Source organism: Falco punctatus, assembly GCF_963210335.1.
Source record: "Falco punctatus genome assembly, chromosome: 4".
NCBI lineage: Eukaryota > Metazoa > Chordata > Aves > Falconiformes > Falconidae > Falco > Falco punctatus.
This window is the reverse complement of record NC_137583.1, coordinates 31919629-31947602: the sequence shown is the minus strand read 5'-3', so window position 1 is coordinate 31947602 and position 27974 is coordinate 31919629. Positions and strand designations below refer to the sequence as shown.

At 39.2% G+C, this 27974-nt stretch overlaps 1 protein-coding gene across 3 annotated transcripts in view; it reads right to left on the bottom strand.

The window, feature by feature from the left end:
• Nucleotides 1-27974, bottom strand: part of PRKAR1B (protein kinase cAMP-dependent type I regulatory subunit beta) — a 100765-nt gene that overhangs the window by 38972 nt on the left and 33819 nt on the right. For all 3 annotated transcript variants that reach the window (XM_080382450.1, XM_080382451.1, XM_080382452.1), the window contains exons 5-6: nucleotides 3485-3546; nucleotides 2702-2748 (exon numbers count right to left, since the gene is read on the bottom strand). In XM_080382450.1, coding sequence (XP_080238576.1) covers nucleotides 2702-2748; nucleotides 3485-3546 — 109 coding nt within the window. The remainder of the gene's footprint in view (nucleotides 1-2701; nucleotides 2749-3484; nucleotides 3547-27974) is intronic.

Below are 27974 nucleotides of genomic sequence, written 5' to 3'. Positions count from 1 at the left end.
TTAATGTAGGTAACGTCTGCATCTGTCAGGGTGTAGCTGCAACTTGCTCCTGGATGAGCAAATGTTTCTTGCACCTTCCACAGTTATGTTGAAAAGGATTTCAGTGTGTGTTTTGGCTGAAGATATAAGAAAAGCTTAGGAAGGAGTGAGCACCTAGCTGAGGAGATGGGGAGAGCAGTGGTAAGGTGCAGCAGGATGAAGGAAGGGGGATGCTGAAGGGGAACAGCATGAGAACTGGTCACAGAAGAGTTCTGCAAGACTTAAGAGGGTCAGGAGCTTTGGTTGTTTCTGGAATAAGCTCAGTCTAAAGGACATCTCTTAAGTCTTGTTAGGATGTATTTGTCCCACAGGTCATGTCAGAACACTGTCTATATGTGTGTCTGTCAGGATTACATTATTGTGGATCTGTCCATTTTGATCTGTCCTAGCAACTATACACTGATTTTGGCAACGAGGGGAGTAGGAATTAAGAATGCTCGTGAAATTGAAATCTACTCAAAGAAACCCAGTTATTTCATTCATCCCCTAGTAAATCTGCTGTTGGAAGTCTCAAAGACAAGGCAGGAAAAATGTTATATCCTATATCATACATAACTGACTGGAGGACTGCAAACCACTCAGAATATGAAGAAAATTTCTGCCTTGAACTCCAATACCGTAAAACAAAGCCATGCACCATGCTCTTTGTTTAGCAAAACAGTAAGTCCCACTGGAGTCAACAGAATTACTCACATGCTTAAAGGAAGAATGGTGCTTAGCTTGCCAAATCAGGGATCTGGGATAAAAATTTTCAAGAACATCAAGACAGTTTAAGAGCCTACATGTAACTGCAATGCAGTGGCACTGAGGCCATTTACTCACTGTGGCATTTTTTCAAATCCTATCTCAGAAGCCCCAGGAGTCTCTGACTTGTTCTGGGAAATACAAGATTATTCTGCAAAAGACTTTCATGAACTCAAGAAACCATCAATGAAAAAAGATCTGGACATATGTCTCTTTTGGGGCCATTTGTGGTCGAGATGTTTTATGAAAAGATTTCAACTTTTCATAAGAAAACTGAGAACGTCTGATACACAGCTAACATGATGTAGTAAAAGATATTTCGGAGTATATGCCAGGACATATCTGGGAAGGGAACCACGATGCCATCTCATCCAACAGAGGATACAGCAACTGGTGCTCTAAACAAGTTCTTCTCAACATTTGCAGAGCCACGGACACCTCGGCCATTAGTGGCAACCACCAGTTACAGAAAATGCACAAACCACCTCATGCAACAGCTTCACAAGCAGACACAAAACTGGGTAGGCCCTGTACATTTATTTTCCCCATTTTGTCAGTGTTCTGTAAGAGCAATACGTCCATACAGAAGATTGTGATTGTCTTTTTGCAATTAACTGCAAGGGTTTCTGATATCACTCAGTCTCCCACTGTCCCTGAGCCAAATGTTGAAGAAAGCTTTCCTAAAGGTTTTGACTGAGGACAAATTATTTTTAAAGTGGATTAATCTACAACTTCAACATGTGCCTTTGCGTGTATTTGTGGGTCTGATTCAAAGCCAGTGAACTCATTAAGTCCAGTATCAGGCCCTAGCCAATTATTTTAAAATTAAATTTTAGCTCTGTTCTATAAATACTGCTCTTTTATTTTCTGGCCCTGTGGATGTGGCAATGTTTGCTAGTGAGAGGTATGCCTGATAGGAACAGTGAGTCAGACGGATTTCCTGAGGAGCAACTTCCACAGGCAGCGGCAGCATGTGAGGTTTCTCAGTTCCCAACAATACCAATTAGATGGTCTCCTGACACAAACAGACTGCTACAAAAAATAACTTTCACTAAAATAACTGTATGCCTCCTGCCCGGATTTAAAATACATCACTTTCTTCTTTAAATATGCCAAACAAAACTCATCTGGGCATCTGAAAAGCAACATTGCTAATGAGCAAGCCTGTGCTATCTGACAACTGTGGATATGTAAGATGTGTGTAGAAAATTCAGTCAAATGAGGAACTTGTAGCAAAACTGCAAAAGTGTGAATTTCATACAGGATAAAAATGGTAAGAGGTGAATAGATCATGATTTGGAAAGCAGGTTCAGAAAGAAGCTTCTTTCCAAAGACTTGCTGATTAAACCACTGCATACTCCTCTAAACATTCTGTGGTCTAACAGATCACTTTTAACTTATAATAGTCCTTGCTTTATTAATATGCTGCATTGTTCATTTATTTGGACCTAATTTTAAAAGCAAATTAAGGTTTCTAAGATGAAACTTGCTGCCTGAGGCTGTATCTCAATTTGGGAAAAAAACAAACAACACATGAGCTAAGCTAACTGATTAAAGAAAATATTTTCCTAATGGTTGATCTGAACCCTCAGGTGCATTCCAGCATGGTGGCCTGCTCTGCCAAAGACTGCACACCTCCAGGTGTGGTTAGGGTTCTGAAGATAATGTCATTTGCTTAGTTTTGATACCATATTTTCCTGCTTGGAATGGACAAATAAGCTAGGATGTAAAACATGCCAATTATAAAATTATGCACAAATGACTTAACACAACAAAAACAAAGTAATGAAACCAATCCTGGGAAATCTATTTCAAGGAGACAGAACCACAGCACATTGTTGGATCAAGCTGTGTGCCAGAGCACACAATTTTATGATGCAGCTTCAAAATAAATATTATACTGTAAGAGTGTACTTACATCCACCTCGCCTTGGTCAATCACATAGAAGTTGTCTCCTTCATCACCTGAAAGCAAAATACAAAAGGTGATTGTTCCCTGAAGGTCTGCTAAACTACTCAATAATTTCCTGCCTCCATATTTAATCCTGTACATATTTACACAGGTTTGTACACCAGATTACTTACAGAAAGATTCATTTTCTGAAACATCCTTGCCTATTTGCCTTCATAAATCACATTATCACTATGATTTATTCCTATTAATAACTTTTAATTGCATTAATGTCTCCCTTTCAGTTGATTCAACACTTCATTCAGTGTAAACACACGAGGCTTTAATATAGCCTGAGGGTAATGAAGTACTCCACAACATGTGGCAGGCACGCAGCTAAGTTGCCAAGTGTGAGAACTATGATAGAGCACAATGAGGTGTTGAATATTCCCAACAACCATAAAAATATTTTCCATCTCTAATTACTCTCAGCTAGCCTGTGCCACCCTTATGCATTCTGAGCTGTGGTTTAGTTCCTATCTTTCGCTGAGGAATGAACACCTTAATTTGACTACATTTAACTGTAGCACTTTGAAACCCTGGAGATCTACCAGTGTGGTTTTGTAGGAGACCTCTGCACATGTAGCAAAAGACCTGCATCCATGGACTTCCGACATAGCTGCACACTTAGATGCTTTCAGACTGTGGTTATTCTTCCCGTTAAGCAAATAGGGTGAAATCTCAAATGGAGAGATGTGAATTGTACAACCTTAGAAAATATACAAGGGAAAAAATGAGAGGAAGAATTACCCTGTTGTATGACTGTTTCTCCTGCAATGTGTGTGACGGGGAACATGGCATCAAATATGTCACTGGAAAAAAAAAAAAAACATTTACTAATAAATCAGACCTGTTTCTTATCTAGTCAGTAGACCTACCTTCATTGTTTCATTTAGCCTTCATTAACAGATTTTGCAGGAAAAGAAAAGGAAAATGTTAGTTGCAACTGGAAAATGAGCTGCTGCTTGGCAAGAAATCAAAATAACTAGTTAGGCACAAGCTGTGGTTTACAACTAAGTGAGACCATGATTCAGTGCATGCTATTTTGAAAGAATTCCTGAATTATATGCATATAGGCCACTTCTTATAGCACTGCACAAACTAGGCAGCCCAAGTATTTTATTGTCTGAGCAAACAGCTTTCAGATTTTCAGCTGCGATCAGTATGTGTCACAGCAGTAATTGCTAGATGCCTAAACAGGAGCTCTCCTCTTCTGAACATCTGGCCTCACATTTACAAGCCAAACCTGTTCCACAATACAGAGCACATTTGGAAAGGTAGATGGCTCTAAATTAATGTAGCATAAGAGCTGGCAGGAGATCGCACTTATAGTGCACGAGAGGCAAAACTCTGAAAATCTTAGTGAGTTACTCGTGAAAAGGGAATTTGACCAATGCTACAGAAGAGCCTTGTGCTCATTAATCATCACTGAATTACACACCTTACTGTGGTCTCCAGCATACTGTCAAATATCCTTAAAAGGCCAGGCAGAGTAGTAAGGACGGGAACGCACCCTGCACCAACACTTTGGGCAACTTGCCCATATCCAGTCCTTTGTTTATTGAGGGAGACAGCAGGCTCTGTGGAGCCAGGGCTTCCTTTCCCCACATCAGATTTTGGGGAACTTATTTTCAGAAGCATGAACTGCACTGAGACGGGCGCTCCCTACCTCTCTTCCCCTTCCTATGCATCAGTCTCAAGGGCTAAAGGAAATAGCTCCCCAACACAAACAAAAGACAGTAAGGAGGAATTGTTAACTAGTCTCTTCCTTGGTCTGGTCTAGGAATGGTCCGTCCAGGGACCACTGATGACAGCGACAAGATGAAAGGCTTCAGCGAATGGAGCAAAGTCCTCACGATCGTAATGGAGCGCCAACAGTGAGGAAACCTAACATTTTCATCAAAATAGCCAGAAGATCAGCAAACAAACCCATGCTACATTTCAATGCCTTATATGGGAAATGCATATTGTAAAATCCCATTATTAGCCTATTTCCTGTTCAACTGTTCCAGAATTTATTCAGGCTCAGTTCTAGGAAATGTTTCACTCCTAAGTTCAAATTGGTCATGTCTTCCTCTTCAGCAGCCAGAATGTTTTTGCTCAGTATCACAGCTCTGTGTCAGCACCACCGGTAGGAGAACTGGGAGATATCAAACCAGGCACCTCCTGCCGCTCTGCAGTACCTGCAAGGGATGCTTAGCCCATGACCTATAATAAAATGTTCTATTTTCCCCCTGTTGTTTCATCAAGCCCACCCTGTGCTATTCCTAGTCACACTCAGGAAATACCTCCACCACGGATAAAAAGCCTGCTCAGAGGCTCTAAGGAGAAACCTCTTTCTCACCTCATTCTGAGCACCAATGCGAAGACATATAATAAATTACTCTGAGAAGCATATGGATTGTATTCTTAAATCCACTAAACTTATTTTTAATGATCTTAAATGGGTTCTGCAGTTTCCCAGTTCAAGGGACTTGTCTGTTGGCAGAAGGCATCTGTCTGGTGCAGGCTGTGGAGCTGGTCCTGGGCCAGCCCTGGGTGCCCTCCACCTACAAGATATGGGTGAGGTTCAGATGAGATGGGGGAAACCACCACCACGGTAGGTGCCGAACTGGAACAGCCACCAAGGGACCTTATGTCGATGAGGCAAGTTAGGCTGTTCTTCAGTAGCTCTGGGACCTGGAAATTCAGGCTCGTTTGCCTCCCTGTGGTTTCCCCTTGGCTGTGCCTGGGCACCTCACCGAGCTTTGAGAACAGCCCTGCAGCCTGCAGAAGATTTACTGGAGAAAAAGGGCACACTGCATGGCAGAGAAGAAAGTCTTCAATGCAATACATCCAAAAATAGGCACAACATTGTGAATATCAATAAGCAGACCAAAATGTGACTGTTCAAACAAACTTGGAAACCCTTTTTTTTTTTTTAATAGAAATACAGAGGAAATAACTACCCTCAATTTCGCTCTTTCACCTTTGTTTTAAGGCTGTATTTTATTTATAACTAAACAATTGACTGTACAAACAGTGCCAAATAATTTATGTATAGCACTGCACCCGTCTCCAAAATGTTCCACGTTTCATTTCTACAATACCTTTTAGTTTTATCCAAAAAAACCTCTTTAAAACTCGCAGACTAAAACTTTCAGCCGACAGTGCAATGAACCCGAAGTCTATTAGCAGCAACAGCAGTTTTATACTAATATTCTGCTGTGTAGCAGTGTAGCAGAATGTTAGTGTAAATGTTCTAGCACCCCATATATGATGTTTTTCAGCAAAGACTTAATCTTATTAGACCAAGACTCAGATTTTTAAAGAGACCCTTGAAGAACATGTCATCAAACAGTAGTCTGAAATACATATGAACACACAGACACAAGGTAATCAAAGTTATGGTGCTGTTGATTTACATCTCCGAAGTGAAACACGAGCATATCTTTGATAAATAAATACATGTGATTAATAATATGGCTGTCACTGGAAATACATCGTCATGTTTCTTTTCTACTAGGGAGCTATTGTTCTTAATTGATATGGTTAGGCCAAGGTCTCTCACAGTGATTAATGAGTCAGACTGTTTCTGCTTTTTGATGCTCAATTTGAGATTCATTAAATAGATCTCCAATGATATGGATCAGCAGGCAGCCTCAAAGTTTCTCAACCTACAAGTCTGGCAGCCAAGAACTGGGACATTCAGAATAAGACCAAAGAAACCCACCCTTCTGGAAATTATCTGTTCCTAAAGTACCAATTGTCTAAGGTCCCTGTATGAAATCTGGCTTTTGATTTAATTCAGACTAAGTGTAGAATCTGTCTGGACATTTTTCTTACTGCCTTTATCCTGTGTCTGAAATAAACAAAAATGTCAGAAGTATCAATATACCAAAATACTTGGAAAATTTGAAAAATTTGTTCCTGACCCAAGCTAAAACCTGAAACTACAATAAACAGACATATTTTCCATCTCCCCAATAAATATCCGATGACCCACATTCAGTTTCAGCCATGTGTCCTGGGTCTGTACTATATAGAAAAAACAAACTTTAAATACTGAGTAAGTTAAGTGGCATTTGCTAAAGGCATAAACAATATGGCCAAGGCCAAAAATCTGGCCTCTTGTTTTTTCCTTTACCACGCACCTGGCTGTAAGTCATTCAAAATCACTCTCTGACCATTACAGTAAAAAAAAAAAAAGCCCTTACAAATACAGTGCTACAACCATCTCACCACCAAGCAGAGATTGTAGCTATGTACTCCTACAGCTCTGCAAAAGTAGGGCTGTATTTCCTCAGTTTGAAGGTTTTGTTAAATAATTTGTGTGAAGCACATGCATACACATTCCTAACAACCAATTTTTTTTTTCAAGCACAAGTAGGTTTTTTATTCCAGCATAAACAGAAAGCCAGAAAATCAGTAAAGTCTTCACCAAATGTTGCACTACCATAATTTCATCTTCTGTCCGAGCTGCAGCACCAAGAACACAGCAGCCTCTGTCTTCTGCCCCTGCACCAGCTATTTAACTGTTGACACCAACCACGCTAGCAATGCTGGGCACTAAACTGATATGGAAACAGTTTGATTTTTTGCCAGGATTATTATGATTGTGCTGCAAATGAGAACTGCTCACAGGGATTTCCTTATTTTGTGGAAATGTATCACTTGCCCTGTTTCCAAATGACTTGCTCAGGTGATAGAAGAAGAAAAGAGGGCACCTGGTATTTCAGCTGTTGTTTCATGAGACCGCAGCCAAGAGAGATGCACCGCACCCAGCATGTCCCGGGCTCAGCATCAGTATTGGAGGGCTCCTCCTCACTATCTCCAGAGCCAAAACTTTTGAGAGGCTTACAATTTTCTCACAGCTTCCCTACCTACTTCCAGAGGCCCTCTGTCTGGTTAGTCATGGCACTGGGAATCAACCATTTGTTCCCACAGGAAGGTATCAAGGGCAATTTTTGCCTTGGAAGTGTAGTTGCAGGTGGGACTGTATGTACCTGAATATGCACACTTGGATCCAAAGGGAGACACTAGCAGGACATTACTAATGTTTCCCAGGGGGATTTCTGCACATTAAATTATTTGTTAAGTTTTTTGATACTATCATTCAAAAACAAATTACAAGAAAAGATTGCGAGCAGCGTAGAACATACAGAGAACAGTTAAGTAGTCCAACAAAATGAAACCAAGAAATGCGTTTAGACATGAAATCTCTATCTATTCAATCAAAAAATACCACCTGTCTTCTTAGGGAATATCAAAATTTAAAAGACTTTTTTAAAAAGGTCAAAGATATCAAAGGCTTGCAACAAGTTTTAACACATAAAGTGTCTTCCATGAGTGTACAGGAGAACTGCAAACAACTGTGATCAGAGCTGAAATCACAGGGGCTGATCCGCTGCTGTCTGTCATCTGCAATGACTTCTGGCCACCTGTCCAGGTTGAGCCAATTCCCTTCTCATACAAAGAAAGAAAATTCCACTCAAATCAATGACACTGCAGCTATTTAGACCAGAAAAGAGTCTACCACAGGGATTGCAAAATAAATATGATGAAACACTTTGCTGCTTTAATTCAGTAGCATTTTATAGACTGCATTTGCCAAGACGCAAATGACTGTGTTAAGAGGAAGCCAGGGCAGGGCCAAGGGGTTCTCTTTCTCAGGAGAAAAAGTGAATTATAAAAATAAATCATCTCATCTGCTTTTACACCAAAGCTGCTTGGAGTCGATGTAGTATATGGGATAGAAAAAAAAAAAATGTGCACTGTAGGTAATATAGCGCTGGCAATGGGCAACCAAGAAGGAGCTTGTTAAAACAAAGAGAGAAGGAGGATTCCAAGCACTTTCAGAACCAGACCATGGCAATGGCCAAAATAGGGAAACTATGTAAGACAATTTATCAGTTTCACAATCAGATTTCCTTCCAGCCCTTGCTGTGCTGAATGCATTGCAGGAAAGGAAAACTGGAAGAGACAGAATGTATACGTGTTAGGCAAAAATGGAAAATCCTCGTTCTACCTGCAGGTTACAATTTGTCAAGAGTTCAATCAGAACAATTGCATTGTGCAGGCAGACTCAGAAAGCCTTCAGTGTGTGCACTATACAGAGTTTTTTCTTTTGCTGTCTCTCTAGGAAAACAAAGCAAGCTCTGTATTGTTGAGGATAGCTTTAAAAGATATGTAGCTGCTCTGGCATAATTTAAAAAAAGACACATAATATTTTCTCGAGGTGAGGCTGCCCTAGCAGGAGGATTCCAGCATTTTAAACCTTTCCTACTTACATATCTTTAAAGTTTAGTAAACAGAGTTGATAGTAACTCCACCTTTCTTTAGCTGTAGCTCTCATATTGAGGTACTATTTTAAGATTTCTAAAGTTGGGGGTGGGGGTGGGGGAGGAGATTCTTCTCATGTATGTCTAAGATTTTCTTATGATTCATTTCCAGAAAAGATAACAACTTTCTAGCAATTGTTCTACCAACTGCTTCTCCTGCTCTGTAAGGACGAAGAGTGCAGAATTTAAACCAAACTGGCTTCAATTAACATCTTTGTGGTGAAGGAATAAATGCAGTGCTTTACCACTGAATAAAATGCAAGGGCCTAAATATAAGGCTTCGATCCACACTGCTTGTTCCTAGGAATGCTGCAAGTCCTTGCTGATGTACAATACTGAAACCACCAAGAAACTATTACTACTATTTACTGACTACTGAGAATAAAAGCAATGCACCCAGGTAAAATAAAAGACTCCTTTTTTAGAAGTATTTAAAATTAACGGCTCCAAGCTTGCAATTGCTATATATGAGGTGTCGCAGGCATGTGCCTAAGCGAGTCAGTACTGAAGCCTTAACAAAAACATAACCCATCTACTTCTGTTAATCTATTTTCTTGTTAGGACAGCGACAAATTTAGTATAGCAGCATACAAAACTATTAACAATTGAGACTATTTAATTACTTCATCATAATGGCCAATGTTTAGTTATTATTACAATTAAGACATGCATTAATTTTATTATAATGATCATACAAGTCTTTGAGATGAGACATAAGAAGACATTCTGAATGGCAGGCTAACATTAGGATCCATGTCTAATTCCACAACATTTATTAAGTCACAAGTCCACATAACTAACCGACATATGAAACAGAAAGAAATAAAAAATTGTTGTCTTCCATTTCTGTGAATTATTTCCATTTTTAATGTTTTATGAAGTCCTTTTATAAGTTCATTAATTATTACACCGAATCAACTGAATCTGACTTCATGAGCAAAGCATCAATTTATTTTACAGACTCTAGACATCTGTGTGTCAATGGTTCACATCATCTTCCACATGTCAACAATCATTTTCAAAGAGAAAGAGCTTCCGCAATGCCTACTGCAATATGAGATAAAAAAAGGGGCCAAGACTTGAGGCTCAAGAGTGACAAGGTCCAGTCCCACACCCTGCCCCACCACTTTCACCTTGGCCTGTTTTCCTCCCATCCACCCCTCAGAAGCATCACTTCATTCAAAGTCATGCTGCCGCGGCCTTGGGGTACCACACTTGTCCAAGAGGCAGGGCTGAGTGGAAATGTAACTCGGGTCCATCTCTCACCATCATCTCTACGAAACCTTTCACAAGGCTGAGGGAAGGCCCACACTTCCTTCAGCTACACTCAGTTCCAGACCCACCAGTCTGTTCACAAAAGAATCCCTGCGGAGAGGCACACGATGGATGCTGGGAGGTAGAGGAGGACATTACACAACGTCCATGTTAAACCGGGTATCGCACTGTGTCCAACGCCAGGCTGCGGCCACACAGCATCCCTCTAGCAGACCCAGCCTAACACCGGGCAGCACTCCAGTCTTTCAAGGCAGAGTAGTTTCGTAGGTTTTTATACTTTGTAGCTCAAGGACAACTACAGACTGGGCCGTATCAACAGCAGTGTAGCCAGCGGGTTGATTATTTCCCTCTGTTCAGCCCTTGTAAGACTGCCCAGAGTACCATGTCCAGGTTTGGGCTCCCCCATACAAGAGAGAGATTAACAAACCGGAGCGAGTCCACAGGGGCCACCAAAATGGTCCAGGGCCTGGAGCATACAACACATGAAGAGAAGGTGGGAGAACTGTGTTTATTCTCTTATGAAAAGAGACCTTATTGCTGTCTACAAGTGCTTAATGGGAAGGTACAGAGAAGACAGAGCCAGGCTTTTCTTAGAGGTGGACAGCATAAGGATGTTAAGGCAATAGACACAAATGTGAATGTAGGAAACTACCACCTGATATAAAAAAGAAAAAAAAATCACTATGAGGGTGGCAAAACACTGGAAAAGGGGCCCAGGGAAGGGGACTGTCTCCAAACTCAGCTGGGCAGTGCTACAGCACCAATTCTGACTGGACATGCTTTGAGCAAGAGGTCAGAGCAGGGATGCCTGGAAGCCCCTTCCACCTGCTGGGAGCCCAGGGTTTGGCACTGAGCTTCTCCCAGTGGGAGAGACGAGGTGGTCCTGTGCTCAGCCGCAGACACGGGGGAGGCGGGGGAGCGTGAGTCAGGAGGCCAGCTGGAGGAAATCCCATGCATAATGCATGGAAAATATGCTCTCTGTGTACTGATGTAGGAATATCTGCGTGCTTCTGCATGAATAACTGCAACGAGACTGTAACTCAGCTTCACATCACTAATCCACAAAGCCTGTGCATATCAGGAGGCCTTGATTAGAAATTGGGTAACATGTTTTTTGGAGGGAAAAAACAGCTTGCTGAAATTGAATATTCCTGTAGAAAATGGCTGATGTAATTTCCCATTTAAAATGTTTTAAAAGTTTCAAAAATGTCTAAATGTCCTATTTTGATATCTTCAGAGGATCTACTTTTCTCTATGAAATGACTTCAAAATTAAGTTCCTTAGTTAAAGGTTAAAATCAAAATAAGGCATCATTGAAAATGGTATGTCACTTGAGCTTAACCATATTTCTTTGCTTGTTTTCCATGTGTGAGTATTCACAAGGTTTCATCTTGGAATTAAGATTCAAAATGGGGGAAAAAATTAAATGCCAAACCAAAAACAAACAAGAAAAAAAAAGAAGAAAAAAAAAAAGAACAAAAAATGTAATTCCTACTTGATTACAGTGTACTGATATATAAATACACAGAGAGAGAGAAACACACAAACTAAGCTTTTTTCTGGTTTAGTAGGTACAATATATTGATTAGGAACTGTTCCCTCACCCAGGAGGTACTGGACCCTAATGCAAAGATAGAGATGTTTCTGGAGGTTAAGTACTATAAGAATACAGCATTGCTGCAAGCATATTCTATCGAAGCTTCTACTTTGAGAAAGCTCCAAATACATTATTATTAGAAGCACAGAAGGGCACTATAACAAAGTCAAAGGAGTTATTTGTATGCGTTGTCATTGCAGAAGTGACCCTGGGAAACGCTTAGCACAATGACAAACCACATACTCCAGACAAAGTGGGCCAAATTCATCCCTGGTGTCACCAGAACAAGGCTGGTGTCTTTGAGCTGACTGAAGGGAAGGATGGCCCTTCAAGTCACAGATTAGTATATACGATTTACATTTTCCGCACAACTGATTACTTACCCTTTTCTCAAACATTTTGGAAAAGCAATGGCAGATACCACGCTGAAAAAATAAGCACTTTTAAGTTAATAGCTGAAAGAAAATTGCTTCTGGTGGGACAGAAAAACAACATCCCAAGAATAATTATCATCCCCAAAACAAGTCTCTGTTGTTATTAATATGAAGCAAATTTCACCAGTGATAAAGGGTAAGCATAACAAAGTTCCTATATGTGAACAATTTATTCCTTATGGTACTTTTAAATCTCTTCACTCTTTAATTTCAAGCTCCCTCTTCTGGACTATCCCAATGAAGCCGGAGAGTCACTATGCACTCCTCCTTACCCTTACTTTAGTAATCAGGTAATACAGCTAAAGAAGCCCTTGATAAATGGCACTGATACAGATCGCTAATCACTGTGTCCCAATTTCATGGTTACTACAGCTGAAGTTCTTTGAAAATACAACAGTATATGCTGAGAGTTAAAGAGCTCCCAGAGGTCTGCAGTTATAAATGCACTATTATGCAAGCTCTTAGAGTCGATAATGGAGGAGATGTCCCTCACATAGGGACACAGGACAGATATCACTAGGGATATCCTTATATAGGGATATAGGACATTTGAAATAATGAACTATGGTAAATTGTATTTCACATATACATAAGTAAATACAAATAAAACCATACTAGGTACATTACCTTACTGCTCACATTATGCAGTGAAGAGAAATACCTTCCCCACAACAGTAACAGCATTTTGTTTTATCTTTGAGATTGAGATGGAAGACATTCTTTCATGAAAATGAAATTATATATATTTATGTTTTCTTGCACCACTATGATTAGCAAACTGTTGACATAGAAAGTTTTATTTTAGTAATTCACCCAATTATCCTATTCAGAGCATGTCTAGAAACAAACTGCTGTGGTTGTGAAACTTGGACATGAACATAGTATTAATCTGTTGACATTATTTTCTTCTTTTTTTTTTTCACTGTGCAAGAATCACTTCTAACAGTTTTCCATAAATATGGGAAAATTAAATTGCATTTGATAAGTATGGTTGTTCCTTCAAATCATATACTTACTGCTCCTACACACTATTTTTATGACTACAGCTTCTGCATCTGGAACAATGGCTTGAGTGCCACAAGACAGAACCTGTGCCTGGCAACTCTATCAGCATGAAAACAGATAAGAATTATCACGTATTAAGTTAAATTATTTTCCCTTTCATGCCAGGTGGCTCTCGCTATTAACATAAAAATCAGGATACTGCAAGAACGCTAAAGATGATGATGTCAAAGAATGACACAATGCTGAAGAATGACAAGATGCTCAATACAAATGCAGTTAGAGGGGGTTTTTTATTATGTTCATGTAAAATAGTTTTGTACATCAGGAAACTGCCAGGATAATTCTAGTAATGTAAGTATCAATACACAGCACTGCTGAAAAAGCTTGGCAGTGATCAGAGACTGAAGCCAAGGCTCTGCAGAGCTGTAGTTCCCAAGTCACTCAGCATCATGCCTGCTGCGAGTCAGAGAAACGCATGCTGCAACTAATCAAGCAGTGTTTGACATGCATCTCCTCTGGCTGACAAGCACATAACATACGGCTGCAACCATCTCCCACATGTTGCTTAATTAATTTCCATCCTTGTTGTGTGCTCCCACACCTGGAGATATCAAACAGCTGCGTATAATAAAAACATTTTAACCTGTGTTTGTGGATAGGATCCAGTTTATAATTGGATCAGTAAATGAAATCATTATAAAATAGCTGATAAAGGTTCTCTAGAATGAGTCAGAATGATTTTTTAAGTGTGTAAATCTAATGTTAAAGAGCTGATGAATAAAATTCATAGCTGACACAAAACCACATGTCCACAAGCACTTGCTTTTCTATTTGCATATCTATTATACCTTACAGACGTGTGCAAACTCATACACCCACACGTTTTTCTTATGTTTTCCTTAAGTTTATCGTTAGTCCCCTTCATCTCTGATTCACAGCATTTCTGAGATAGAATCTTTTACAATAAAATGAACTAGAGATAAAATTGCCTTAGACAATAAATACTTCTTCTGTAGGAGCTTTTTAGTGAACTATCGCAATTAAGCAGATTCATTTTTTACAGCTCCACTCATTCAAAGGAGAAAACAGAGATCGATTAGATCAGACGATACATGCATTTTTTCTTAAGTGTTCTGTATTTGCAGGGGTCTGAAGGAAAGGGAGCTTTTTAAGCATGAACTGCTGTTTAAATTTATAAATGCACAAACACAGACCTCTGGGCATGCTTTCTTCATACCTATGTAAATAAATTCAGAGGCAGTTACATTATTTTGTTCCATCTTTCTTAGTAATTTTCTTTCCGAGTCTTCACTAACCTCCAAAACGTACATCAAAGACATCCTGAAGACACCCAGCAATATCACTGGCAGCAACACCTGCTACTTCGAACCTCACAGCATTAACTCCCCAGCAGTTTGCTGTGTTTTAAAAACCTGCCTAGCAAACATGGCACTAATCTCTTTCTTCTACATTTTGCTACAAACATTAAAAAAATCAAGAGTGCCCTATATTAAATCCTGCAATGTAATATGCATGGGTCTTTTATCTTTTCATTACGATAGCAAATCTGGAAATCTCAGCTATGCTTGGCTTGCATTAGCATTGCTGGGATGGGAGGGAAAAAGCAGTGTTGTATATGCCTTCCTGCATATCTGCAGTACATTTTTTAAATGCCTGGTTGAAAGGGAACATGAAGAATTCATCGGGCAGACTGGTGGATCGGTATTAACGCAGACGTTTGCGGTCACTCTTAGTCCAATCCTTCAGACACCTTTTGCTTGGTTCTGCTAATTCTGTGTTTGCTTTTACACCAGTATCATTTTTAAGCAATTTCTGAGCAGGAAGAGTTACATTTTATGGCATTAAATAAACGAGAACAAATTCAGCCCGAAAACAAATTGCAAAAAAACCTTGCAGGAGTATATTATCACACGACTCGCGTTGCTTCCTCCCAACTAAATAACCCTCCCAGTTTACAGATTTCTGTTTAATTTGGCCTCTGGCATGACAGAAAGGAATTTTTTGCCCATTTACACAACTCTATGAATCAAACGTTGACAACAGTAAGCTGCTCTTCAATCTGACTTAGAGGCATGCACCAAAAAACAGCCAAGTGCTGTACTTGCTCCATCAGGTCTCTCACACAAACCAGCTACGATATGGCTTGTGGCATACAAATCCCTCTGGAAAAATAAAATGCTTCACAGTTCCTTCTCTTGAGGACTTGAAGTACCAGCAGGTATAATTGCTCCAAATCTTGAATCCTGGCTGGGTATGCTGCTGTGAACTGCTCCAACACTGGCACCTTAAAATACTCTGCCTGTAAGCTGAGAACTGATTTAGGTTAGGTTTAAAAAATAGTTTTAAAAATTAGATTTTGCTGTTTAAGAAGCATACCTCCACTGGTTTAAATATATTTTTCATGTAGGTCAAGCAGGCTTTATCTGTGTTGATATGAAATTCCAAAATACAATAAAGAAATTAAGCAGAAATGTCTATACTAAAACCCACTTAAAAATAAATCCAATTAAAGGGAATAAATAGGACAAGAGAACAACTAATTCCTTGTCTTTGCTTCTCTGCAAGGAATATTCATATAAATCCCCGGTCTGACATTTATGCTGTTTCATGTGACAGGGATCAGAATTCTCCATAGCAGAACCATTTACCCCGACAGCACCTTTATAACGCATAATAGAAACCTCTCCACATTCACAGAACATTTTCTATAGGCTCACAAAGGGTTTAACCCTGCAAGCTTTTATCCATGTGAATAGTCAGCGTTCATACTTGAAATAAAAGGAGTAATTTAATGAAAAGGGGGTGGTAGAATCAGGGATTTGGAGTGAGAATGTTTGGGGATGAAGAACATCTCTTATCTGTGCTGGTGAAGTGGCTTGTAATCTCGAGTATTATATATGTGCTTTGTAATGCAATAATAATAATAACAAGAAGGAAAATTTTGAGCTCAGTGCCTGAGGTAAGTAACCATCCTGGATCCTTCAGGCTGCTTTATTTTAAAGAGAGGTTTCACAACCTGTGCACTCCCATCATATGCTTCCTTTACATTTGTCTGCAGTCAGAGGAAGCGGAAGAAGGTCATAGGTGTTTAAACCCCACTTTGCATCTCACTCTTTTGGGGGAGGACATCAGGAGGGACCCCACTCATGACTGAATGGCTGGAGATAACATTTAGATGCAATGCTCATGTCTAAATATACAGGTAAGAAAGGGCAATGTCTGCGTGTGTTTAGGGGTGACAGCCTGGAGAGACTCACGGAGCAACTCTCCAGACTTTGGGACACTTCCATTTGAATCTAGATTGAGATGTTAACACACCAAATCAAATGTAATTTGAAAAGAAAATTTTAATAAGAACACTGCAGAGATATTTCATCTTGGTGAGGGTCAAAAGAGAGGGGAGGAGGCAGGTGATGAAAAGTGTTTCTTAAATGGGGGAGATAAAGATGGCAGTAGATAAAAAGGTCAGGCTAGGTGGTCTAAAGATCCCTGCGAACCCTAAACTCAGTGACAGATACAGAAGAGCAAACACTTGATCTCAGGAACATTTGCTCATACAAAGCAAGTCTTGAAAAAAAGACCAGAAAAGAGCCAGCTATCAAAGCAATGCTTATACCCTGGTAGTAAGTAAATACATGATGAACCGCACAAATACACACTGGTACTACAGGCCACCTCCTTCTCCATGTGAAATAGCAACTTGCACTCACATTCCTGAGACCCCCCTCAAAAGCTGTACTGCACGCTTTCTGCAACGCCTCAACAGTAATATCAGAGGTTATTAAAAAAAATCTTAAATGAATAAACAGATCTGAAAAATAAACTACCAATGTGCCACAGGATTTGTAACAATAAGTTGACTTTAAAAAATAGACTAATACATGCAAAGGTCACTAAAATATTTATATTAATGATGGAGCTGAACACTAAGCAGATATTGACTTCTGTTGAGGTGAACCTCAAGATTTATTGGCCTAAGAGGTAAACACTGACTGAGATAAATCCAAGGTCAATATTTACTACCAAGGACAATAAATCTTGGTGGCCTATGAAACATGAAATAAATAAACATGTATGTGTATATATATATTCATAGACACAAATATATCTACAGATATTTACATAAATTATTTGGAAAAATGATCATCAGCATGTTTTCTTAATCATGCTAGAGAGAACCAATGAGCAACTATGAACCAGCGTGAGATACATCTATTTGCATATGTCGGAACTGATGATATCAAAGGGTGACATTTCTGCTTTCCCAAGTGACTCCCTTTGCCCACTGAGCTGGGTGAAAGGTTTCTAAGACACAAAGGAAAGTCAGGACCTCAAGTGCAAACCAGCTGCTCTATTTCCACCTTCGCTTGAGAATCCATGCCTGTAACTTAACAAGCAGAGTTACACACAGCAAAGTAGTCTGAGTAATTGTCAAGCTCTGGACTTGTCAGCCAGAAAGATTTCTGATGGACCACTTCTGAATTCACTGCACCTTCATCTAAGGTCAAGTTTCTTCCCATGCAAGGCAACCGCAGGAGGGGAACATGTGGATATTCTGGAAGTGTTTTAACAAGAGGCACTTTTACTGTAGTTGTGGTCAATTTTGTATGAGCTCAGAACAAAGATGTATCAATCAAACTGAGCAAAATAAATAAAGAAGAGCATTGGATGACTTTTAGAGTTATAGGCTTTTTCCTTGAACTAGAAAAGCAAATAAATTTAACAGGAGTGCTGACAAAAGTAGACCTTCTTCCTCCAAACAGTATACAAGATCTAAGCCAAAAGGAAACAGATGACTTTGTGTGTTTGTAGGAAGTGATTAGAGAAGATAGAACTTAATTTATTAAGATGGGAGATGGTGATTCTTTTGTTGACTTTTCAGGTCAAGTGTTAAAACCTTCTGCAAATACGGCAGTAGATACACTACAACTAAGCCTTAATGGCTCAGGAGACGGCTTTTTTGATACTCTAGGTTTTTCTGGTTCTTTGAACAATTGTTTTGGAAAGCCAAGTCAGAGAAATCTGCAGTCCTTACCTATGCCTCCTGGTGGCCTCCCCTTTGCAAACTGCACCAGTTTGGGCAGCTGGAGGCTGGTTTGGACGAGCATACACTTACTGTCCCAATGTAGAACACTGCCTAAAATCAACAAGGACAGCTTCCACACGACTTCGGAATTTTTTCTGATGGACCCAAGCGATGACAGAACACACAAAAAAGGAAAAGGAAGGATGAAAAGGACAAAAGAATTAAAAAAAGGAAGAAAAGAGAGAACAAAGTGCTCTAAAAAAAATATTTCATTTATCTACCAGTCTGACAAGTTTCAGGGAGGAATGCGGCGCTGTGCAGGCAGCGCTGGCCACTGGATTTGCAGGAAGGAAGAGCAATTAGAAGTGCTGGCCAGGAAAAGGCCTGTTAGCACTGTTACCTTTAACTTAATCTTTAATCTCCTCCTATGCCTCCAACTTGTCACCACAGGCATTAATCACCTTGCAGGTCTTATAGCCATCTTGTGCTCATTTATATTATTTGTTTTAATGGCCTCTCTCATGACATTGGTGTTCGGTGGTGTATAGCTCTGCCCTTATTTCCTGCTGGCTGTTCTGCTATATCAAAGAGATGTGGTTTATTTTTACACAGGTTTCCTAAGGCTACAGTATAGCCACAGGTTTCAGTGATCGTATCACAGTTGACCTCTACAGAGAGTACTCCAAAAATCCATGAAATTGTATTGCTCCAAATGTTTTATATGCCTCTGAAGTCTCATTAATATGAACACTTTGTATTTCATTAAATTTTATTAACATTCTCAGTAATTCAAGGAATGGCAGAATGGCTGCACTTTTAAGCAGGATTTATTTCTTAGCTTGCAAAGAAAGAAAAAGTGATTTTCAACTATACAAAAATTGGAACATGGAAGGAAGATAATAAACTGACAAGCAAAAGACAAAATGTCTTTGTACTCTTCTAAATCCAGAAGAGATCTCAAGGTAAGTGTTCTCTCAACAGACAGAATCACTATATAAAACTTATAGCCAAGACTTTCAAAATTAGAAGCCAGAAATCCACATTTATGGGTTTTCAGAAGAACTGATAATTTCAGGACAGTCCTGTTCAGGAAAATGTAATGCCAAAATAGACTAAATTAATAAGCACAACTTTGAAATGCTCAGCAAAAGGACTGCTGTCTCCTTTGAGTAGAAGCTGTGTCCAGAACAGGCAGATCTTGTTTCTTGCAAATTATTTACCCCTGTGAGGATGCTCATAAAAGGGACTATCAGAGAACAGCGATAGCTATTACAATCTTCAGAATATTTACCTTTGATGTCACTTTCACTTTGAAATGAAATAGCACCAAAAATCTTCCTTCAAAATTGAAGTTCTTTTGGCTACTGTGAAAAGCCTGCTATGGATTCTTAATGCAATACAATATATATTTTATATGGTGAAACATTTAATATGGTAATTATTTCACAGCATGCAAAATGATGAGGAAATAATAAGGAAAGTTTTGGATGAAATTTTAAGAAAAGTAGTGACTCAGTGACCTGCTGGGAGAAAAAATGGAGATGCATAAACCTGTTTCAGTCTGATTCTTTTAATTAGAAATGAAGATTTCTAAAAATAGTGTCTACTTCACTAGCATTTTGAGGGGGAGATAGCTCAGTAGTTTGTTTTCGTGCAGCTGAAAGCGAAATCTGTTAGACAACCCACAGTCTCAAATACTTATTCTGAAGGCTCATGAAGATATATTTTTCCTGATGTGAAATCAGGAATGCAGCATCAATGCCTGACCTTTTATTAATCAACTCAGAAAAGACTGAACTAAAAGGCATTTTGTTCGTCATCTTTGATGGCTACAGATTTATGTCATCCCAAGGTAACCTGTGCAGCTATAGGTTCACCATTAGTCCAACCTCAGTAATGCAAGGCTTAAAAACAAATTTTGAAGGCAAGAATAATGAAAGTCATAGAGGTAACTGGAAAATAAGAGACAACACTTCAATATTTGCTTTGTCTCTTTATTTGATAACTGATATTCTAGACAAAATAAATCAATCCATTCTTCAAGGCATGTTCAGTGCTATGAGGTAAACTGCTGGTTAAAATGGGAAAGTTGATTAGGAAGAACCACCATAATGTGTTTAAGGTGATAATCTAAAGTAGATTAACAACCATTGACATTGGAAGTGGAAGAACAAGCCCAGAGGAAATTTTATTAAGAATATTTCAAGGCTCAGTCTTAAGAAGGAGAGGTGCTGTGTTTGGAGGTATTGCACAGAGTATCACAGGAAAAAAATGGATGCTTTTGATGACTGAAGTAATAAAGTTGGAATGAAATTCAGTAATCTAACATGAAAGGCCATGCATGTTGAAGTTACAGCAACATTTTCTATTTTTAATCTGAATTTATTAAATCACTGGATAACTCAGAGCTACCCTTTTTATCCTTGGCTAGGAAAAAAAGCGAAACACCCTATATCAGTATAAACCGGTTGCTTCCAAGTGAGCAAGTGCTAATGCCATTGTAAAAAGCACTTCAATATTGTGCAAAATTATAATCAACCATGTGCAAATGAAACAAAGATAAAAGGTGAATTTGATTCAAAAAGATCCAGAAAAAGCTATTCTGTGGTGGTAAGTGTAATGGAGAGCCTATCTTTTATAAAAGAAGAAAAGAGTGAATCATTTACAGCAGCAAAAGGGGTAAAGAACAGACATCATTTTAATTTATAAATGCAGAGAGATGAGAGGCAAGGGTAAGTAAGGGCGAACATCAGAGTTGAAAAAGAGTTATTTTAACTAATGGATAATGAGGGCATGAAAAATCAACACATATAAACATTTAGTCTGGAAATGAGATACTCTTTTGCCATGGGAACAGTAGTGTTATGAAGCAGCTTTCCAACAACTGTAGCCCAATAAACTGCAGAAAATAAAAATATCTTCATTTAGGTTATCTGAGGGATCATACAACTTGGTTTTCTACAGTATCAGATGCTGAACTCAATGATTCAAGAGAACCTTTCAGACTGTATTCCCAAGGACAAGGAAAAAGATATTTCCTAGCAGGGCAACAAAAAATAAAACAAGTGCAGGATCACTGTCAGAGAAGACACGCTGACTTCTGACAGCCTACTCTTGTAACCGAGACAAAATAGCTGGAAACCTCATCAGATTTGTTCATCTCAACTTTTTAAAAGATGAGAGGCAGTGCCAAACACTCAAAACAATAACGTCTTGCCTTTATAAACAACCTTTAGTATCACTGGATATAAACCAGAGACTTGGACATCTGCTGAGCATGCCTATTGGATTGGCATCAGTGCTCTCCCCCTGGCTCGCACGGAAGGTGACGGGGTCAGGAATGAGACATCTTGTTCTTCAAAAACAATCTTCCATTTTGCCACTGGTAGCTTTCAGAATCCATTTCCTATATAGCTGAAGCCTGTTTAATTTTGCTTGCTTTAGGATGCTTTTTTGAGCATCCTCTAGACTTCAGTTAGAGCCAGAGAAACCATCTAACTGCACGTGTTGTGCTGAATTACTGACGATCAGGAGATGTTCAGAGTTCCATCTCTTGGCACAGCCATGGGTAATGATGTATGTCCTGGTACATACTGGGAACAGATTGTCTGAGCCTGCTCTAAGAATTTCATGATTACAGATGTAGCTTGGGTCTGCCTTTCTTGCTGTTCCACCAAACACCCTTCTCTAGCCTTTAATCTATCTGCTAATAGATGTTATTTTTAAACTGGCCTAACATCCGTATTTTGCTCATTTCCGTAAGAGATGCAGACAGCCTTCATCCAGACAGACAGGGAATGAGAGTAACTCGGAAAGGTCAGTACCAGTGGGACAGCAATAAAAAAGGTGCAAGCCCCAAATAATGTTATCATTCCCATATCTTCTGAATTTTCCTCCTAATTCTTCCAACCTTGCAAGGAGACAACCCTACTTGGCATAACCCAGCATCATGCTCAAGGAGATGCAGAACAAACCAGTGCTGCATGCCACAGGGTTTTTCTCCGGCTAAAATTTCAGCACCAAAATAGAGTTGTGGATGAATACGGTAACTGGTAAAGCGCTGGGTGATTTAATCAGGTCAAGGGGGAAGGCAGGCATGGCAGTACTGGAATAAGCAGTGTGAGATCATTAACACCCAGCTGATGGATTAAAAGAAAGGCAAAGGAAATCTCTGAGGTCTCCCTGTTTCTTCTTTTTACCAGTCTGAAGACCAGACAGAAATATGGGCATGTGTAGGGGAGTGTGAGCTATTTTAACCAAAACATTTCATCCATCCCTAAATATGGTCACAAGATTTTAGATACTTGGCTTACTCTTAAACAGTAAGATTCTGAATTATCTCCAACTGTGTAGGCTGTAAAAGAAAATGCATAAACCAGCAATCCTGCAAACTCCCTAGAAACATATTCACTGCCAGTTTTTTTCTCTGTAGCTGTTATATTAATCAGTGTCTTAAGAAATTAGAATATCCTGTGATTATATCTCTTTCAAACCTAATAAGCAATGTTTTGCAATTAACTTCAACTCGCTCTCCTTAATATCATTATCTATCATCTAGAGCTTTAAGACATGGCAGAAGAAAATGTCAAAATTATGGTATCATGTATATAGGTTGCAATTTCCTTTCAATGAGCAGCAAACAGGAGTCTTTCAGTGGCATCTTGGTTACTCTCTTAAGATTTCTAACCCAAATGGAAAAAATGTGAAAAGATCAGCTGTTCTCAAAAATATTGCCAGAAAAACATATTCTAGGGATTTTGCCTGAATCGGAACTCAAATAATTTTCCAGATTCTGGCCTTGAACCAGAACTCAAGAGATCAGCCCAGATTTCAGGCTTCAGTTTTAAATCTTATCAGATATTCATATCTAAGCTCATCTCTCAAAGCAACATATTCACATGTGTATAAGTGTGAGCATACACACAGTGAGTGTGACACTGGGGTGTAGTCAATGGATTTTATTTCTGTACTTGTAAATGTATATAATCCCGCAGAAACATCTCTCCTCATCTGCCATATGAAAGTGTTATATATACGGAATGAATGGTATAAGGTATTATCAACATAAATTTGGAATAGTCAAGTGTTTATAAACAGGCTTGGTAATATCAGATTTTAATTGACGAATGTTGATAAAAATGGAATTTATATTGCCTTTCAAGACCATGGGCTACAATATTTTTTTTTCTGAAACTGAACAGATGCCAGAAATAAATCAGAAATTGCAAAGTGGAAGAGAGATGTAAGGCAGCGCGCCGAGGGCCAGGAGGAGAAGAAAAGTGGAAAATTACCAGAATGTAAAACTGATGGATTTAAGGGAGAAAGGCAGAGTGGCATTGCTGTGAATACTGGGGAACAGACATAGAAAGAGAATCCAAGTTGACCAGAAATTATAATGAATAATGCAAGTCAGGAACTAAAAACGTTCTGTGAGTTAAACCCTGAGTTTTCAACAAAAGTAACTGTGATATCCTACCAACACCAAATCTCCAAGTGCAATAGATGGATTTTGCCAAGCAATAGACAAGCAAACATGGGTGAGTTTTCTCTCATATCTCATTGGCATTTTAGAAAAGCAAACTGTTATAAATTTCCTTTCATATACATGACCTTTAATTATGCTGATTTTTCATGACTCTCTGACTGGAAAGCTGGGTTATCCTATTACCAAGAGGCTGAATCAGGGAGAAAAGCACTAAAAAACAAGCAAACTAGGAGATAAATCAGAAACTTTCAAAAATGACAGTTAGGAAAATATACTGGTTTCAAAGTCATATAATTGCAGATATGTGGCGCAGATACAGTCTTATACTTCTGCATATTAAATCAACAAAAATAAGGAAAGAAAAAGCATACTCCAGTAACAAGAAAACATTAATTCAATCACATTAGAAATACACTCTATTTTATGTAAGACTTCCAGTAACTATGAAAGGCAGCCAAGTTTAAACCACTCCCAGAATGTGTAAAAATGAATTAGTGACTTTCTGATTGAGTTAATTTTACAAAAGAGCTATCTAAGAGCACAATTTAATTCTCTCCTACCAATATTTTCTGTTGTTTTGCTCCCAGTCCGCAGCTCCTTCACTTTGGCCATCAATTTAGTATCGATTAATCTTCCTGTTCATAGTAGCTCCCACTGATGTCCACTGAGCTCCTCCAGATTGTAAGAGCTTTGTTTCATAGATCCACTTTCAGGATCAGATACTCACTTTGTAATTTTATTCATCAACCACAATAGCAAAGGATATCCAAAAAGTGTTCAACAGAGATAATGGTTACTTACCCTTGTTAATAAAAAGCCCAAAGCATAACAGGCAAAGAGCACCTTTTAAGAGTCGACTATTATTAATATACACTTAACAAAGCTTTCCATCATTCACTTTTCACTGTCGTTCATCCTTTCTACTGGTCTCCTGCACAGACTTTCTATCAAGCTACAGATCAGATCCTGCAGCTGGATTCTCCTTTCTCCTGAGAATTAACACAGTTAGATGTCATTGATAAGTATTGATTTACATTCATAAGGATCTTCTGTGTCTGCCTTAACCATCTGATCCATTAGCAGCAGTTAACTGAGGACTAGACAATGGGCTTTTGAGGGACTGCTCAAGTTCAACAGTGCTTAAAACAACTTAGGTCACAGAGAAGGAAAATGTGCAGTTAGCAACTCCAAGCAGAGTCAGCAATTTATCTTGAATATAATCAACTGGTAACAAAACCCATCCTGCTGCATACTACTGCACTCATGCTGCTTTGCTGTGCCAGCAGGACCAATCCTTCCAGTCCCTACAGCCACAAGCGGTACCACCACCTCCCTTTTGCCCTGCTCTTGTGGTGAGACCATGAGACTGGTGTCTCAGCACTGAATTTCATGTTTTCTCACCCAAAGGGTTGCAATTCTCTCTTTTACTTCGCATTCCACAGATTTTCACATGTGTAAAGGGAAAGCAGCTGTGCCATATTTTTAGCTTAACTAGCTGAAAGGAAAAGCAAAGGAAGCTAAAATCAGAAGTACTGTTTTGCGCTATGGAGCACATTAATGATGCCTTTCCAAGCTCATCAACACCCCCATCACAACTAACATGTTAATTTATATTCTTCATATAGTACTAATTATGTGTACAGCGGCATGATACCCCGTATGAGGAGCTATCTCACTATAAGAGATAAAAACATAATGTTCTGAACCTGACCTCATGACAATATAAGTAATGAATTACTCCAAAGAATACTGATTATCATAGGGTTAAAATATGGTCCTTAGAGATGCTTTAAAGATCATGTAATTAATAAAGATGCTAAATAACTGTATTTAGAGGTGGTGCAAGTGATGCAAAGTACATTTGAAAAGGCACAGGAGTAAGGCAATTCTGACTATATAACCCTTCAGTATTGAAAAGAATGGATGATTTCCATTCACCAAGAGCTATAGGAGGAACACTACAACGTACGTTACTGTTTTCACCATCCTATTCTCCTTCAACTACACCTGTAACTGAAGTACTTGCCTAATCAAATGCACAGATATGTCAACAAAAGTATTAAGCAAATTACACACGTAATTTCTAATTAGTAATTGAAAAAAGGGTCAAAATATTGATTTGCCAATTCTTCATGCTAATGAACAGCCTGAATTCCACGCAAGTCTTGTGTAGCCCCATTATCTAGAACTTTCAGCATTATTTAACTGAGAAACAAAAGACACACTCCATAGATGAACATCACTTTCTTCAGCTCTAACAGAGGCCACCCAGTGGCTAGGTACAGCAGTAAAAATACATTCTCTGGGTACCTACAGGTCTTTATAAAAGGATTTGTGAACACAAGACAGTGGGAAAAGGGATTCTGTGCCTTACCACTTAGCTTTGACTTTCTCTTTCAGACTACTAGGCAGCAATTTTGCAGCTGCTGTTAGACACAGCTCTCAAAGAGCACTGGGGATGTCCAGCTTCTGAGCAGCACACACAATGCTGATGCTACTCTGGCAACAAATAGGGTTTGAAGTAGCATTTGCATCATCTGGAGCTGCTCTTTTCCCAGCACACAACCAGCCTTTTCTCTCATGATGCAGCACCTCCACAGAAAGATTTACATCCACACAGCATTCTGAGGAGTTTTAACATAAATACATATTTTGACAACTTTAAGCCTAGCCAGCTTGAAAATTCAGCTAAAGTGCTTTTAAGAAGTACTGCCAGTACATAATATATCATACGGGGTTAGCTGAGACAAAGGTTTAAATAATAGCGCACTTAAGAAATTCTGTATGATGGGTGCAGATTCAAAATATGTATTAGACTCACCTATAATCTCACATGTGTAAATAATATGAAAAGCCACTGAGCTATGTGCAGTAATTCCAGTGTAAAACAAGATCAGTGTCAAAACCACCGAAGACTTCTCAACCACAAAATTACACTGCTACAAAGATATTTAAAGTCAGTTGTAATACACTGAATGAACCCACAGGAAGAAGAGCCAAGACAAAATGCAGCAAGAAAAGAAAAAAATGCTTTTCTTGTGGTAGTTCATCCCTTGGTTTATACAAATTGCTGACCTGTTAAAGTGGAATTCTGTTTACACGCTGAAATATAGGGCTTCATTTCTTCACACACAATAAAAATTTCAAGTAATTTGTATACTTACAGCAATCTCAAATCTAGCCTCTAGGGGTTAGGGTACCTTTTTTACTACTTGTATTTTCTTTGTTATTTTATATGTCCCCTTTTTAATAACCTTGAACACAGTGACCCCAGGTGGCAGATACAACAATGGCTTCTTTCAGAAGCTAAGCCAGACCTTTCATGTTTCATCGTGAGACAGAAATCTCTGTGTCCTAACTCAGAGTCCCCAGCATCAGTCCAGGCCAGCTCGGTCCTTGCTATGGGACTGGGGACAGTCCATTCCAAGCAAGTCAACAGAAGTCCTTACGGGACAGGTTTTCACCTCAGAACCTCGGTTCCCCATTTCTGCATTGAGGTTTCTCTAACAACACAGCCTTCAGCTTTGCTTGGGCACTGGCAGGAGCTGCGCAGCACAAACCTCTATATCTGGGCTAATTCGGGCTGCTGAGAAGCCAGGTGAGTAGCTGGCATAGGTCCTCGTGCTGCTGCAGCCAGGCAGTTGCTTTGCCCTAACCTGACCATCTAGGTAGTTCTGTGCTATCAGCTTGCCCTGTAGACGTGCACAAAGTTGTGTATCAAAATGAGACACAGATCTAGATCCAAACAAAAGACTACACATATTCTTCAAAACCTTAATTCGAATAGGACTTAGGCATCTTAATGACTTTCTCCATGCCTCAGCCACCCCACTTTGCTGTTCCAACTACCTCAACAGCTTACCGGTTTTTCTCATTATACTGCCTGGAAAAAAATTCAGCTGCAAGAAGTCTGCATTTTGTGACCCATACTATAAAAGCACAAATAAAAGCATTACTAATGCAAAATATATTAACAGTAGGCAGACAACTCACAGTAGCTTTTCCATCTTTAAAAACCTGTGTTATTTCACAGGTAGAACAGATCAGTGAGTCACCTCTGTTCTCGTACGAGCCACA